Here is a 16,752-nt window from a genome sequence, read left to right on the forward strand (position 1 = left end):
TGGAATATTAGTCAACACTCAAGCATAATGAAGACTCTGGACAATACCTCATAAAATGGGCAAGCCTGAGGGACATTATGCTGAGTGAAATGAGTCAAAGGCTGAAGACAAATATTATATTATATCACTATCACCAGAAGTTAAGAAAATGCTTACACACAGAAATAAACTTTCTTTGAAAGTCATCAGGGCAGGAGAGGTAGGGAGAGTAAGTCACTAACTAGAAAGCAGACAGGTAGTAACTTCAGGACATCACAATAGGAGATCCCAGATAGACTATGAGAAAAATGAGGCACAAAACTCAATTATAAAAATCACCAGGCTTACTAGTCTGACAGAGGCTCATAGAACCCCTGTGGTGATGGTCTTTAGCCCGCCTTCGGGCCTGGAACTGAGTTTACCGCCCTCCCCTCTCCCCCGTGGCTCATCTGACAGGCCTATGACATGAACACTAGGAGAAGGAGGTACGCACTCCTTACAACAATCAAGCATACATGGTCAGAAAGGCAGCATTCCCCCGAGGTGAAGCTCAGAAGGCATGAGCAGACATGGAAGGGAGACTAGAAGCGTCAAAGACAGGGAAGAGGGAGGAAGCTGCGGTTATCTTGTGGGGATGGCAATCAAGATTACGAACTGAAAGGCGTGTGAACTGCTGAAGGGGTGACCAGTTTGTTTTTTTCACTTACATCCAAGTCACAATAAAGGTTTTTTAAAGTAATCAGAACATGGAATGTATAAAGTATGAATCTAGGAAAATTGGAACTTATCAGAAATGAAATGGAATGCATAAAGATCACTATCGTAGACTTTAGTGAGCTGAAATACACTGGTTATTAGCCATTTGGGATAGGACAATCTTATAACCTACTAAGAAGGAACGACAAATTGAGGAGGACATTAGGACATTTCAAAATCTGTCCTGGGATGCAACACTGTCAGTGGATAGTGACATAGCCCCACGCCTACACTGCCTTGTGGGGCCTGCAATCAACGAGGGACATTAAAGAACATGAGTCAACTGTTGGCTGGAAAACCAATTTGCTCTATAAACTTTCACCCAGATGACAATAAAAAGTTTTAAAAGAGAGGAAATCCATCTACAGAAAGCATTCAGAAAGCTCAATTCTTTACCAACATTTCCAGAGCTACAAGGACTTCATGCAAAATTAACCCTTAAAGTTATTTTACCTACGTTTAAGGAGGCTGCATTCCAGAGAAGCAGATGTCCTCTGAGTTTTTCCTCGTTCTCTCAGTTGCTGGTTCAACATTCTCACTTGCCTAAAGGGAATTTTGAAGAAACATGAATGTCCGAATGTGCATTTGACAACAGAGAAATAAAAAAATACCAGCAGTAGGGTACCAGAAGCCCACTTACCTCTAAAACAAGAAACAAAAACCACATAGAAGCAAAACACTATTTTTATGTGGTCTAAGACAATTAAAAGTAGTTCTGATAGCAGAAATCAGTTCCAAGAAGGCATAAACACAGGTACCTCTGAGGATTAGTTGAAGCTTGTAATAGTTAGGTTTTTTGGTACCAGTGTGACTTCTGCGGGAACGTGTGGATAGAGTTTAGCCTTCAATCAGGGCACAGCTTGATTGGAGGACCAACAAGATAAATGTTTCCAGGCCTGCCTCTTTCCCATTCTCCCTAGTGATCAGACCAGCTTGCTGCCGCCTGAGTTAGCTGTTCTGCACTACCTGTGGGTCAAGCCAACCCATGGATCAGATTGTAGCTCATTGAGCCTTGAGGCTCCATCTTGACCTGCTTCGTAGTACTGCTGCGCAGCCAGCCTCCGCAGTGTCTGCTGCCTGCAGGGCAGACTCCCACCTCCCACCAGCTACTTCCTTGTCTGCATCCTTGACCTGGGGCCAGCTGCCTGTGTGAGTTGGAAGGACCTTCAGTATATTAACTGTCCCACAAAAGTGAGTTGAACTGAGCCCTTGTACTGCTGTGTGGACCAATTAGCTGTTGTATTCCTTCGCTTTATATAAACCTATCCATATATATATATATGGATATATATATTTTATATATATATAAAATCATAAGTGTCCTGGTTTTTCTCTCTAGAGAACCCTGCCTAACACAAGGCTGAAAGAGGAAAGCCAGGGACAGATGATGGGGCAGCAGAAAAACTTTCACTACGGGATGACTCCCCCTCCCTTTGTTCTGTTCCTGTCTTTCAATGAATGAGTTCTCCTTTCCTTTTCTCTTTTCCTTCCCCCTCTTGCTATTTTCTTCCTTCCGTCTCCCTTCTCCACATCTTTGTTACTGCAGTTGATTGTCTACTTTCTTAAAGATCTGTCTTTACTATAAACTTAGACTGACTGCTATAAGACTTGTATTTAATGTCCCACACAATAAAACAAGGGGGAGATACAAGCCTATACTTTGAATAATTTACATATTAGATGGAAAAGTTATCGCCCTCATTTAAGTAATGAAGATGTTAACAAGCAGCAACTTCCAAATATGCAAGGGGTCCTGATGGCCCAGCGCACTAAGTGTTGGGCTGCTAACCCAAAGGTTGGCGGTTCAAACCCACGAGCCCATCCATAGGAGAAAGATGAGGCTGTCTACTAACAAAAAAATGTACAGCCATGGGTTCGCTCTCACCTGTAGGGTTGCTATGAGTCCAAATGCATTTGATAGTTTTGGGTTTGTTTTTCTCCCCCCAATATGTAGCTGCTTCACAAAAAGGAATAAACAAAAGGTACATAAAAAGTAATACTTAAGAAGGTATCAGTGCTTCAAGGCAAAACACCTGTAATATCTTTCCAGATCCGCCCCTCCTCTCCCACCCAAGGCAATTCTGATCTGTGGTAACACTGTGTTTCAGAGTAGAACTACGCCCCACACAGTTCTCAAAGACAGGTTTTTTTCAAAAGCAGAGTGCCCAGCCTTTCTCTGAGGCACTTCTGGGTAGACTCAGCCTCCAAATTGCCTCTCAGCAGTCAAACATGCGACCTGCTGGGCCTAGCAAAAGGATTCCGTCACAGAATTACTTCCCTGGAAACATTCCATATTAGAATACTGGTTTCTGTGCTTGAATCTACAATGATAGTGCCCTACCTCCCACCATTTGCAGGTTATTAATTGGTGGATTAATCTGTTGGATTCAGAGCTCAACAGAAAATACCATACAAACAAACAAACCCACCCAAACCAGTAGGGATACATCGTTTAACACCCTCCAGAAAATCTGTCTTGTGAAATAGGGCCTTAAGTGATTGGGACACGTGTGAACACTGAACACCCTAATAAAACCTTTTGGGCGCCTGCTTCCAGTCAGCCTTGTTCCCCCAGTGCTGCGGCTGCTAGAGCACAGAGGAGGCCAGCAGGGGGCAGCAGAGCACACGCAGCTCAGCGGGCTGTTCTACCCACCTGTCCACCAGACACAAAGAGCCCAACCCATGCTCTCTTCCTCACCTACCTGTATCTCACCTGTAAGTCCAGTGCTGTGAGAGCGTGGGGGTGGGGGTCTTTAAATCACCAGGGGTCAATAATAAACAAAAGGAGAGCTGCTTTCCCTTTAAAAATCAAAACCCTTCAGGGACCACAGGTGTGTGCAGGGTGCTGCTGGCCAGCAGGGCGTAAACCCAATGCGCCCCTGCACAAGGGAGACACCTCCCCGGGCCTGCAGTGTGGAAGGCATCCCTAAGCAAGACCAAGAGCCCACTGCGGAGGAAACAAATAGTGGGTTTGATTACATCGAAATCTGAAACCAGTTCTAAAACCAACAGTCTGGAAAAAAATATCCCCTACCTATATAACAGACAAAATCATTACCATTTAAAGAGTTCTCATAAGTCAGTGGCAATCCTGTAAAAAGTGACAAAAGCAATTTCATAAGATCTGGAAATGAAAATTGTTTAGTGTAATATAAAAGCTACACATTTAAAACTAGTCATTTTTTAGCCACCAGAATGTCAACAATGGAAGGAAGTAACATTCAGGGTAGTACAGGCATGCACAAATAAATGCGCTCACGCGGCAGGAATCTACTGGTGTGACCATTTTGGATGGGGATTTGGAAGTATCGATTCCAATGTAAATGTTCATAATCTTTGACAGAAGAATTCTACCTCTAGGTTATTTAATGTCAGAAATCGGTGTATGTGTGCAAAAGCACCTACAACCTTGTATACACAAGGCTATACACAAGCAGTATTTAATAGTGAAAAGCTCAAAACAAATTAAAATGCTACATGAATTATGGTACATCTGTACCATGGAACACTAATGTATATGCATCAGAAAGATTAAAACATCTATATGTACCAACATAGAAAAAAATCACCAGGACACAATACCAAGTGGGAAAAAAAGCAAGCTAATGATAGTATTGTGAATCCATGTATGTTTTTAAAAGATCTGTTATGAGTACAGGAGCCCCGGTAGCATAGTGGGTAATGCATTAGGCTGCTAAACACAAGGTCAGCAGTTTGAACCCCCCAGTTGCACTGCAGAAGATGAGGCTGTCTGCTCCTGTAAAGATTTAAAGTCTCAGAAACCCAAAGGGGCAGCTCTACTCTGTCCTTTAGGGTCAATATAAGTCAGAATCTATTAGACTCGGTATGAGTCAGGATCTATTTGATGGCGGTGAGTCTGCTTTTCTTGGTATCATGTGTGCGTACATATGTGCATGTGGTTATGTATGCACAGACTGAAGTAAAATATTCTGGAAGCAAACGCACCAATCTGTTAACAGGAGACAAGTGGAGACTGTATATGTAAAGAGAAACGTCCATGTCTCATTCTATACCTTCTATACTGTCTTAATTATTCTAGAAGATATTGTTGTGCAGTTAAAATTTAATGAAGGCATTAAATAAAATGGACAAATTCTTAGAAGCACACAACCTACCCAAACTGACTCAACAGGAGAGTCTCAAAGGACCCTTAACAAGGGAAGAGATTGAATCTGTGATCAAAACCACCCAACCAAGCAAAGCCCTGGACCTGATGGCTTCCTTGGGGAATCTGACCAAGATTTAGTGAAGGCAAAGGCCTCAAACACTGCCAAATTTATAATAACATTTTTATTTCCCGGAATGCAGACGTAGAAAAGGAGTGATCAAGACCACCACCCAGAAAGCAGCTTTTGGTATTCTCCCAAAACCTCTAGGCCGAGCCCCTCTTGCATGCAAGGGGCTTTCAAAGAAGTCCTTGGGAAAACAGAATAAGGGAGTTTTTAAGTGGAATCTTTGCAGCCTCTCCCCAAACAACTGTGTGACAGCAGCTTTGCTGGACACTTTCAGGGTCGCTAGTCAGCTTCCTCTCTCTTCTCGAGACAATCTAAACGTCGCATCCTTCCCCTCCTCCTCCAGGAGAGCACTTCCCTAGTTCCACTAAAGTAACTGAAACTAAAAACCAAAATGAATGAAGATAACACAATGGAGACAAACATACAGAGGGGGACAAACTGTTCTCCTTCCACCCCCGAGCTTACAAATCCATGTGTATGTATACCAGTTTTCTTCCTCTCAGCTCACAGAATGGGAGTCCTGACTCATGCCCACCTCCTAGAACACCCTCCCAGACTCTCCTCCTCTATCACGCCCTCTAGCTTGTCAGCCGTGGCTTCTCCTTCTTTGCCGGATCATGCTCCTGAGCTGAGCAGCACACTCCAACTGCTACCTTATTTAAGCAAACACCCCATCAACCGAACTGCATTCCTAGCTAGTCTCTCCCCTTCACTCACTGCTTTCAAAGCCAGGTTTTAAAAAGCGAGACAGCGACAGGAGTGGTGGCTCCCTGAGGTACAGAAGGTGTGTGTGGGGGGCATCAATGATTGAAGAATCCCATCTGATGGGATTGAACCACAGAATTGTACGTAAATAGATATATTGGAATGTGTAATATGTCAATAAAATTATGATGTTAAAAAAGTGTTCTATAAAAAATGACATAACGAATTGTGCACATAAAAATAGCAAAAGGCAAGTTTCTAAAAATGGATGTTACATGCACTATTTTAAAACATGCTTTAAGTGTACTTGACTTTAATATTTTAACAAAGGAAAAGTGCTGACAGTACACATTATTTTTTAGTCTACCATGATGATTTTAGTATAGCTTGAGTTGAAAATGACATACCATGAGCAGCACATATTTAAAGTGTATAATTTACCCAGTTTTGACATGTGACGTGACAAGCCCGTCACAATAAAGGTAATGGATATGTTTAACACCTCAAAAAACTGCGCATGACCCCCTTTTTAAAAGACTGTGAATTAGGTGAGGTTCATCATTTTTATGTCCAACAATTTATCAACTCTCCATTGCTTGCCCTGCTCCGTTTCCGGGGGTGGGGGGGGATGTCATCTCCTGCTTGTTGGCTATTACCTTCCCTTTAGCCATACTGAAACCTGTCTACCTCTAGTTCAGAGGTTGGCCAACTTTTGAGATAGAAGAACCAATCCTGACCTGCACAATTTAAAAATTATTCAAAAGCCATAAATACAATTTTGCAAACAAATGAAATCATGATTATTTGAATAATGCCCTTTAAATCTTTTCAACTTTATTTCAGAGCCATCTGTTCATACCAAGAGCCGCATCTGGCTTGTCTGCTGACCCTGGGCTAGCCTTCCCTCCCCTTCCCTCCTGCTTTGCCCTCCCACCTGTAGAAACCATTAAAGTCTGTTTCTTTTGGTATGAAACTTTCACTTGATTTTTAAAAATAACAGTGGTCTCATACAACATTTGTCCTTTGTGATCAATTTCACGCAGTACAATGTCTTCCAATTCAATCCACATCACAAATGCATCACTATTCTTTAATGCTGTGTAATACTCCATTGGGTGTAGGTTCCAGTTTATCATCCATCTTCTTGCTATCGCGAACAGTGCTGCGGTGCACATGGGGTGCATCCCTCTGCATGCTGCGTTCCTTCTTTCTTGGGGGTGTATGTGGTAGAGGCATTGCTGGGGCGTCCGGCACCTCCTTTCCTCGTTGAGGAACTGCTATGTGCTTGCCCCAGGGTTTGGACGGTTTTACAGGCCCACCGGCAGTGTACATTCGAATGTTCTCATCTTTCCACCCCTCTCGTGCCTTTTTCATTCTCTGGGGGGGTGTTTTGTTTTGTTTGTACTTTTACCTTTGCTGCCAATGCTGAGAGGCAGCGTCTCTGTTACTCTGATTTACATCTCTTGCATGACTAGTGATCACCAGCATGTCTTCTGCATGTTTCTGCATGGCCACCTCCAGGTCTTTTTTGGTGAATTGTCTGTTCGGATCCTCTGCCAATTTTTTTAACTGAAACATTCATCTTTTTTGTTGTTGTTGTTGTAGTTTGCTATAAATGCTAGAAATTGTCGCTGGGCCAATGTCCTTGCCCCCAAATTTGTCCCTGCCTGCGAGTTCTCCTTTGACTCGTTTGATGCACAGTGTCTGTACTGGGGAGATCCTAGTCATCTTTTCTAGATTCTGCTGCTTTTTCATTATGCTTGGTAGTATGTTTACACCAGGTATTCGAGCCCCTAAGTTTGTCCCTACTTTTTCAATGATGATATTTATAGTTCTACGGTTTACATTTAGGTCTTTAAAATACTTATTCTTTTCTGTGTATAGAATGTGTATATCATTGCAAAGTTATTTTTACAGTTTTCATTTTGGGGGGTGCTACTCTTAAATAGTATTCATTTTGAGTTTTACTTCAAATTGTTTGTTGCTAGTGCATAAACAATTGATTCTTGTATACTAATTATCCTGCAACGTTTACTAATTGCAATTGAATTCCATTTCTAGTTACTTTTTGTAATAGCCAAAGTTTTGCGACAAAGACTATGATGCTATTTGTCAATAAGACAGCTTCACTTATTAAGGAATAATGGGGATGCTTTTTATTTATTTTCTTGCCTATTGCACTGGTTACAATCTCTAGAACAATGTTAAATGGAAAAATAATTATTTGATGGTATCACTCAGATATTTTTCCTACATTAGAGACAAAAACAAATAACCACAATGAATTTTCAAATAATGAAATAGTATTAAAATATTAGAGTATAATGTATTGAATTCAGGATTACATGATTTCAACAATAAAAAAGTAAAAAGTGAATCTAGAACAGATAAACTTTAATATTTTTTTACTTCAAGAAACATTAATTTCTAAAAAGACTGCAATTAAGAACATATCCTATGAAAAGCATTGTGTTTGGAATTTATAGTCAACATTACTACGCATTCTATTCTGTAATTGTAACGCCCATAGTTGTCTAATCTTTTTATTCAACATAAAAAGAATGTCCATACCCAACGCTGGCCCACTCCTTTACTTGAATTCATCTATTGATTGATTGGACTTTGTCAAGCAAGAGGGCTGTTTTGGTTGTTTTGAGCTTTTTTATTTTGAAGAAGCCCAAGGCAGGAACTTCTGAGACAGTGACTATGGCCCTTACCACACCAAGAGGACAGCTGGACTGCATGAGATTGCTGGGGCTTCTTTCTCTTTAGAACGTGTGGAGGCTCTTTTGCGATCCTCTGGCGACTAATACTGTTGGGAAAGTCGGAGGAAAGCCTGATATTTGCTTTTTCCACTGGAGTGACAATAAAAAGTACCAGTATTGATTCTTAAGGTATAATAACTTTACCAGCATGTCTTTGTGTTGACTATTTTGCAGTTTGTTTCTGGGAACTGTACGTCCTCTTAAGCAGTAGACACAAACCTTAGCTTAGTACATTTTCCTTTCTTTGTACACCTCTTAATAATGTTTCTGATCCATTTGTTCTCTTCTTTCCCAGGAAGATTAAGTCATACCAATATGCATCTCTTTTATCTTCTCTATGTATCATGTTAAAAATAGTAATAGTTCTTAGATCATTACTTTTCCATGTTGATTTGCTCTAGATTATCCACCAGGAATTTAGTTACTTAGCAAGTACTTATTAAAGCGAGTGCTGAGCACAATTCTCATACTGGAGAAAGAGCAGCAGACAAACATGTAGCCTTCATATGGCTTAGGTTCCAGTGGAATACACTACCCCTGGCTTCATTTTGTTTGCTATTAATCTTTTTGTTGTTTTTAAGACGGTTTTCCTTTCGGTAACATTTTTCTTGTTCTTTTATTTTCCTAAGCTTACCTACTTTTTCCTTTTCTTCTACTGGTTTATCTTCATTTAGCAAGCTTACTCGAAAGGAGATACTATTGTTTTCATTTCACAGAGGCTCTGGAATGCTGCCAGTTTTTCCTATAAAAAACAATATGGTCACTTGTTTAATGATGCTTATACTAGACCCATCTACGTCCTTTTTGTCTGCTTGTTTATTTGGAAGGTTATACAGATATCTCTCCTTCTACAATTTTTTTCCTCCTGTGGCTTCTGCGACATCAGTCTCTAATTCACCTGCTCCTTCCCTCACATGGTCCTTCCGGGGCTCCTTTTCCTCTGCTCCTTCCTTCACATGCTGCTGTTCCATGACAATTCACTCTTGGCTCTGTTCACACGCTTGCTTCCCCAGTGACTTCAACAGAGACGTAGATAGTATGCACCCTCGTCGTACGGTGTGTTAAACACTGGGCCGCACTCCAGGGTGGACCGACGCGGCAGCTGCTTCTGTGAGGACGACAGCCTTGGAACCACGTAGAAGTTCTACGCGGGCCTAGCAGGTCACTGAATGTGAAATTCACTAGACAGTAGGGTGTTTTGTTTGTTCGTTTAATACTAATGACAAATCACTTGTTTTTATTTACCAGTCTCTGGGGCCTACAACAGTGCTAAATCTAGAATAAAAGTTCCATTTTAAAAAACTGTTGAACGAGCAGCTCCCATCTATAGTTGATCCTGAATCTTGGGGTGGGCTTGTCCATGACACATTCATCTTCGCTCACTGGCCTCCCCTTTACCTGGCCAATGTAAAAAATAAAGCAGACAAACAAATAGCTTCTGAGGAATTATGCGTCCATCCGTCCAATGACCAGTGCATTTTCATTCTGCCTTAGTACACAGTGCTCGCATATCTGAATCGACAATCAGGACTCTGGCTTTCCACCAATGCTACGGCACTCTCTTGTTCAGTGGTTCTTAACTGGTGCCTCCAGTCAGAAAGTAACACGTACCTTTCTAACCTCAACTGAAGAAGTGCGGGAGCCTTGGGTGGTCCGAATGGCTGAGGACACAACAGACATGCCGTGAGTGGAGTCCAGAGAGGTGTCATGTTGGGCGCTAGTTAGGAGTCCCACGCAGCAAAAACTTTCCAGCCTACAATGCCCAAATTGCTACGGGAACAACGCATCTATTACTTTTTAAGCCACAAGATGGCAATGTGCTCTAAGAATGTTTTCTAAATGTCCAAACAGGAAAACATGCTTTTTGATGGGAAATGATGAAAAATACTTTGAAATGAGATGGTGCAGTCCAGTGGTCATTTGTAATGGAGCTTGTGAATGACTGTCTCCACGTGAAAATAAAAACAACGTGGCACACAAAGTCCCGTGCGATGCGAACACCCTCATTCCGCTGAAACGAGCAGATCTCACGAACTCTTCATTTCTCCAAAAGCCCATCTTTTAGGAAGCCAAGCGATGACAGTGGCAGTCACGTGCGGTAGCACACGACCAGAGCTCTGAGGGGTGAGCTTAGCCACCAAGCGAGGGTCACTTCGAAAAGTCCATTATAAGCAGCAAGTCTCATTTTCCAGAGTGGCTTACTGTATATACTCGAGTATAGGCCACGTTTTTCTGCATATTTTTATGTTAAAAAAGTCCCCCAGTTTTTTGTGGTAAAATTTGGTGCCTCTGCTTATACTCGAGAATATACGGTATATATTAGCTTCTGAAATGTCCTCTATTTGCTTCAAAGAATGGAGACAAGAACCACTGACAGGTCCCACTGGGACAATGTAAACTATATAATAACCTGAAACTAAGTTGTGATATGCTTATTTATGAAACCAATAATTTATCATCATATCTTTAAACAAGGGATTATTGCTTGTTTTGAAGGCTTACTTAATTAATTGCTACTTAATTGTTCCACAAAGACACCTTGGTATGAAAGCACATAGAAGTCAATCTTTACTTGCTGGCAGAGAGAGTGTAGAAGTCGTTGCGCACTAAAATCAAACTGCCTGGGTTTGAGTCGTGACGATGCCAACTCACAGTGAAGTAATTTAGGGAAACTTAAATAACCTTCCGGTGTGTCGGCTTCTTTGTGTGCCAGGAGATTAACATAATGCCCACCTCACAGGGTTGTTGTAAAGATTTAAAGAGATAGCACAGAGAAAGAACAGTAGTCCTTTATAGACACACACACACACACACACACACACACACACACACACACACACACACACACACGGGCTTCAAAAACCTCCTGGGAAAATAGAATTTTAAAATTGACGTGAACTTTTTGAAGTTTCCTCAAACACGCTGTCTATCATCATCATTATTGGGGGGGGGGGATTAATATGAATATAGGGATCCCTTAGGGCAGAAATGAGTAAACCACTAACATAATTTAAACCCAGCAACCTCTTCTCATTATCACAGAATCTAGAGACTGCAGAAATAACCCTGAATCATGAAATCTCAGCAGTACTTTGCCTCTGCAGCTCCAGAGCCACCAATCTAAGCCACCTGCATTCGGAGTCCCATTCTGTTGTCTCCCAAGTGTTGAGGCCTCGTCTTGTCTAATGTCTACAGCTGCTGAGACGGCAATGTCCTCTCGGGACCCGATCTCACTGCAGGGCTGCAGAAACAGCTGAAATGTGCTCCAACTTTCTGCAGATCATTTTAATCAATGGACATCGGAATAGTGCCCCTGGTGGTCACCCAGGGAACAAAGTAAAAACATTACAGGTAGCGGGTCGGTAAATGCTACATTACTCCCTTTTTTCCAACATTAGATCTCTGGGTGACGATCTTTCCATCAAGAATGTAATTTTTTTTTTAAAGAAAAAGAATATAACTCCACCATAAATTAAGATGGATACAATAGAAAGGGGGAAACAATCAGAGCTCGTGAGTTTTTCTCTCTCTGCATGAGGCGGGGCTGTTAGTGTTCGCCACCTCAGCTTCTCTTCCCGCCGCACACATGGGATGCACGAGGAGAGGATAGCGCCTAGAGCCTTACAGCAGGAGGGCCACGGGCTTGCTGACTTTTAATCTGAAAAACAGCAGCACGAGTGACATGTTGACTTCTGGGTTGAGGCAGGTAAGAGTTGGTGTCACAGCCAAGTTCCCCTTTCTTGAAAAGCACACACTGGGAGGAGACACTGGCCTCCTGAGAAGAAGGACGCCTCAGTCCTGAGCCATAGACTGGAAACGTGCGTTCCACGACCCAGGTGGGAGGGAGAAGTGGACGTTGGCAGCGCTGTGCCATTGACCCTTTGGAGCTTATCTTAGACTACCCTCGCCGGATGGATGCACTGGGGCGCTTCCCTTTCCTCTCTACAGGACAACCAGCCCGGCGACAGGAGAGTGGGACGAGGCGTCGGAGAGTTAGAGAACACTGGTCATCTTCGGAAAATGGGGAAGAAACAGCTGGATCCCTCTGAGACAGCAAATCTGCTTCCTCAGGGAGCCTTGTTCCCCCCGCTGGCACCTTCGTGCTGGCGCGTCTTTGCAGACAAGTGAAGACATGTAGGAAGCCCTGCTTACCGACGTAACTGAGCATTTTCACTTCTTAGTGGCTGCATGGCCAGTGCTATTTCAACTTGAATGTTTGTGTTTCCACTGACTGCTGGAAGCAGTAATATGCACGCCTCCACTTCGGAAACCAACCTGTGAATTTCTGAATCCCCTATAAAAGGCAGAAGAAACGGGTAAAATTAATATTGCAATTGTTCTTGGGTAAGTTTCCTAGTAAGTAAGGAGCCTTGAACCCACAAACTGCTCCTGTACAGATCGACAGCCTTGGAAACCCCCGGGGGCAGACTCCATCCTGCAGGGTTGCTGTGAGGTGGAACGGACTTGATGACTCGTTCATTTTAGGTTTTTATTAGTATTCATTGGAAAAACTTGCGAAAAATAGCTATGTATCTACTTGCTATATATAAATTCAACCCTACTGCTTACAGGTCACACTTTCCTCTTTCCTGGTGCCTGTGTTGCTTACTCAGAAGAATTCTAGACACACTAAGGTCAGTAAATTAAAGATTAACTATAAATGACTGTATTAGCAATTTCCTTTAGTGAAAGAGTCTAGTAAAAAGGTACTTACGAATATCTACCAGCTTATATTTACCCGAGGACAAAACTGGAGCTCTGTTACTGCTTATCATAACATTGACAACACAGTCTTTGATTCTGTCACGACAAATCGTTTACCTTGGGCGATTCTTGGCAAAGCAGCGAGCATGAGGGTCTGTGAGTGAGCCGGTCTCACTGTTCATCTTACAATACTCGGTCCAATCTAGCCCGCCGTACCGCTTGTGCTCCTGCGGGCAGAGCCACTTCCTTTTGTCCCCTGCCCCCCTCTCTGGTTTCCTCACTCCCCTTTAATTAGAATAATACCGTATGCTACCTAAAGGTGGCAGAAAGCATATCTCCTAGGTTATAAAAGACGATCAGTTCTATAAGATATTTTAACACATTGATAAAAGATAAGGAATCCTTCACGAAGCCCACACAGAGAGGCTGTACTGAGGGGCTCTGGGAGCAGAGGCCTGAACACCACCGCTTTCTGGCAATATAACAGCATTCTCATTTTTTAACTCTTCAAAATGAATGTAAAAGACCTCATAAATATTCTACCAACGATATGCTAATATTTCAGCGATACGGGGCTGAGTAGATGACCTGAGTTCCTTCACGTCAAGGGTGGTCCCAACAGCATCTCAGAGGAGGGTTCAGTGAGGGGATGCGCAGGGCCTGGTGCCCAGCCAGCATCCACTGTGCAGTCGAGGAGAGCTGTAATTGTGACTGCTTCATTACCACCACGAGGAAAAATTTAGCCAAGAAACTGTTAATGAATTAAAGACCTGAAAAGGCAGCGATTGTAACACACTTCTGATGCTGGATAAATGGTGCTGTTTTTCCGTCAGCTACATTTGAATTTAGTGACGTTGCTGCTTTTTGGTCATTTGGTAAATATGATTCAGTCAGTACTTACACAATCAGTCTCTCAAGAGATCACATCCGTAAGACACTTCAAGAAAGCGCGGTTACGTTAGAGCAGGGGTCCTCAAACTTTTTAAACCAGGGGCCAGTTCACTGTCCCTCAGACCCGTTGGAGGGCCGGACTATAGTTTAAAAATAACTATTTACAAATTCCTATGCACACTGCACAGATCTTATTTTGAAGTAAAAAACAAACGGGGCAAAAACACCCGGCGGGCCGGATAAATGCCGTAGTTTGAGGCCGCCTGCGTTAGAGAGTGCACGCAGAATGCAAGCAAAGGCTCACGACCTGGCTCAGCCGTCACAGAAGTCCACCTACGGCATTTTCGTGATTTGACCTCACAAATTCCTGAAAGTAAGTTGCAAAGAGCATTCCCACAGAAGGTATCCTTTTCAAAGTGAGATTTGTTCCACTAGCAGGTGGTTACTACAGACATGATGAAGAAATTTCTGTACTTTCATGTGGGGCAAATAATCAGTCTATTCCCGAGAATTCATCAACTTTAGGGGCCTCCCATTCCTAAAATTTGGTCTGCACCAATTCTCTTTGTTCTATCTTTTCAAGGTCACTTTGGGATCAAGCAGAAGACTAAATGTTTGATATTCCAACGCATTTCAAATTCCTGGGGCAGGGGAAGGGTTGGTGGTGTGCGTGAGGGTGTGGACTCAAAACATGAGAAGTATAAAACAAGCAGAAGCTAGGCATCAGGCCCAGAACAGATCCCACACTCCACCCTGACTATTCTACCTTTAAACGATGGCTGTGTAAGATGACACTGCTCGTTAGCATAGGACCAACCACAGAAGAATATGGAGAAAGGGGTGCTCACCTTGGTCAGCTGCCAGGGCCTTGAGCTCTCCCAACAAATACTTGATCGTTCGAACTCGCTCCGTAGTCTGGTTGACGTTTTTCGCCTTCTGTGTGCCCTTGACAGCTTTTGCCTCTCGCACGCGTGCGTTCAAATCCTTGCTCTCCCTGACGTCCTCTCCAATGTGCTCCCTGACACAGGTTTCTTCTTGAGTGGCCAAGAAGGCTGGCTTGCATCGCTTGGGGCTTTGTTGTGCCTGACTGTCCAGATGAGTTTCTTTTCCATGAGAATGCAACAGAGACATATATGTCTGGAAACATTTGAGTAGGTCTGCTTCCTTAGAAATTGCTGGTTGTGGCAGAAATCCGTTAGCATGACCCAGGTGCTGATAGCCTGGGATCACAAGTGGATCAGGCCTGGGCATGCTGCATGGAGTCCTGGGACTAGTATTGAAGGAATTCCTTAGAACATCAGACGTCACAGAAGCCGTTCCGCCTTCTGATGCAAACTGGCCATCACTCTCAGTCTGCACTTCCTAAAGAAAGAAAAAAAATAGTAAGCTAGCCCTTTACAAGTGTGAGCGGTGACTTGCAGGCAGAGTGGTCGGAATAAACTAACACTTTCTCCAGGATGGAGTTACAGATGGCCCAGCCAGCAGGCTCGATTCTTTCTCAGTAAAGTACGGTCAATTTTATCAAGCGTAAGCAGTTCACTCTCTAATCTGGATACATTACAAGGCTGAGACTACGTTACAGTAGTTTGCAGATACTTCAAATCGCTTCAAGGCATCAAAAATTAGTTGTGCTCAACATCTGCACTTTGGGAAATTAAAAGAAAATAAACTCAGATACACAAAAAACTTTCACATAAACATACATACAGAAATTGTAGTATAATTCTGGCTGTTATCTAAATATCTAACCACAGGGGAGCAGTTATTGCAGGCTCTGGTATATCCACTAACTATAGTAATAACCAACCACTCATTAAGAATTTACAAAAGGCATATCTTAATAGAGAAATATGCACACAATAAAGTAAGTGACAAAAACAGTACATAAAACTCTATGAAGCTTAATTATAACTGTAATTTAAAAAGAAAGCAAACTTAACAGTAACCACTAAAGAAATCAGAAAACAAAGCCTTGCTGAGAATAAAATGTTTGAAAAGTACAATACCACTGTGTTATCAGAAACTGTGCTTGGGAGGGTGGGGTGGTGAATTCTTTTTTCTATTATTCTCTATCCCGGCCCCAGGGCACCTCCCAACACCCTTCTCTGCTTTCTACTCTAGCACTGTGCTTAATAAATAGGCACCATTTCAAATAAAAAACAAACTTGAAAATCACAGTGATGACATCCTATTGCATTGAGAAAAAGGCAGCGTCGTGGGTTACGTGCTAGGCTATGACCAGCAAGCTCATCAGCAGTTTAAACCCACTAGCCACTCTGAGAGAGAAATAGGAGCCTTTCTCTCCTGAAAAGATGTACAACTTTGTAAACAGGGGGCATTCCTAACTCTGCCCCATAGGATCAGAATGGACTCTATGACTCTATGAGTTTGGGTATGAATAGTGCACTGAGATATAATTAGAATATCCAATTTCCCTTACTATGATGACAATTTCTACACGCAAATAACTCATTATGTAGTATAAAAACGGTACCCACAGAATGAACCATTGGAGGGCAGGGTGGCGGCTGAGGTGACAGGACGGGGGTGGAGGTGGATAAGCCATAACTAGAACGTGGAGTTGCCTGGGATTCTAAAAGGTAAAAGGGAGAAAAAAACCATTCATGCCTCATATTACTTACACAATAGCCGGGCAATTTCATTAAAGCTTGCAGTCATGCTTCTTAAAACACAAT

General features: G+C 42.6%; 1 protein-coding gene across 2 annotated transcripts in view; it reads right to left on the reverse strand.

Moving 5' to 3' along the window:
- Positions 1 to 16,752, reverse strand: part of CCDC14 (coiled-coil domain containing 14) — a 46,525-nt gene that overhangs the window by 10,425 nt on the left and 19,348 nt on the right. For both annotated transcript variants that reach the window (XM_045287579.1, XM_045287580.1), the window contains exons 7-10: positions 16,555 to 16,649; positions 14,905 to 15,418; positions 12,614 to 12,755; positions 1,193 to 1,278 (exon numbers count right to left, since the gene is read on the reverse strand). In XM_045287579.1, coding sequence (XP_045143514.1) covers positions 1,193 to 1,278; positions 12,614 to 12,755; positions 14,905 to 15,418; positions 16,555 to 16,649 — 837 coding nt within the window. The remainder of the gene's footprint in view (positions 1 to 1,192; positions 1,279 to 12,613; positions 12,756 to 14,904; positions 15,419 to 16,554; positions 16,650 to 16,752) is intronic.

Source organism: Echinops telfairi, unplaced genomic scaffold, assembly GCF_000313985.2.
Source record: "Echinops telfairi isolate 266 unplaced genomic scaffold, ASM31398v2 ScPeMD7_17;HRSCAF=63, whole genome shotgun sequence".
NCBI lineage: Eukaryota > Metazoa > Chordata > Mammalia > Afrosoricida > Tenrecidae > Echinops > Echinops telfairi.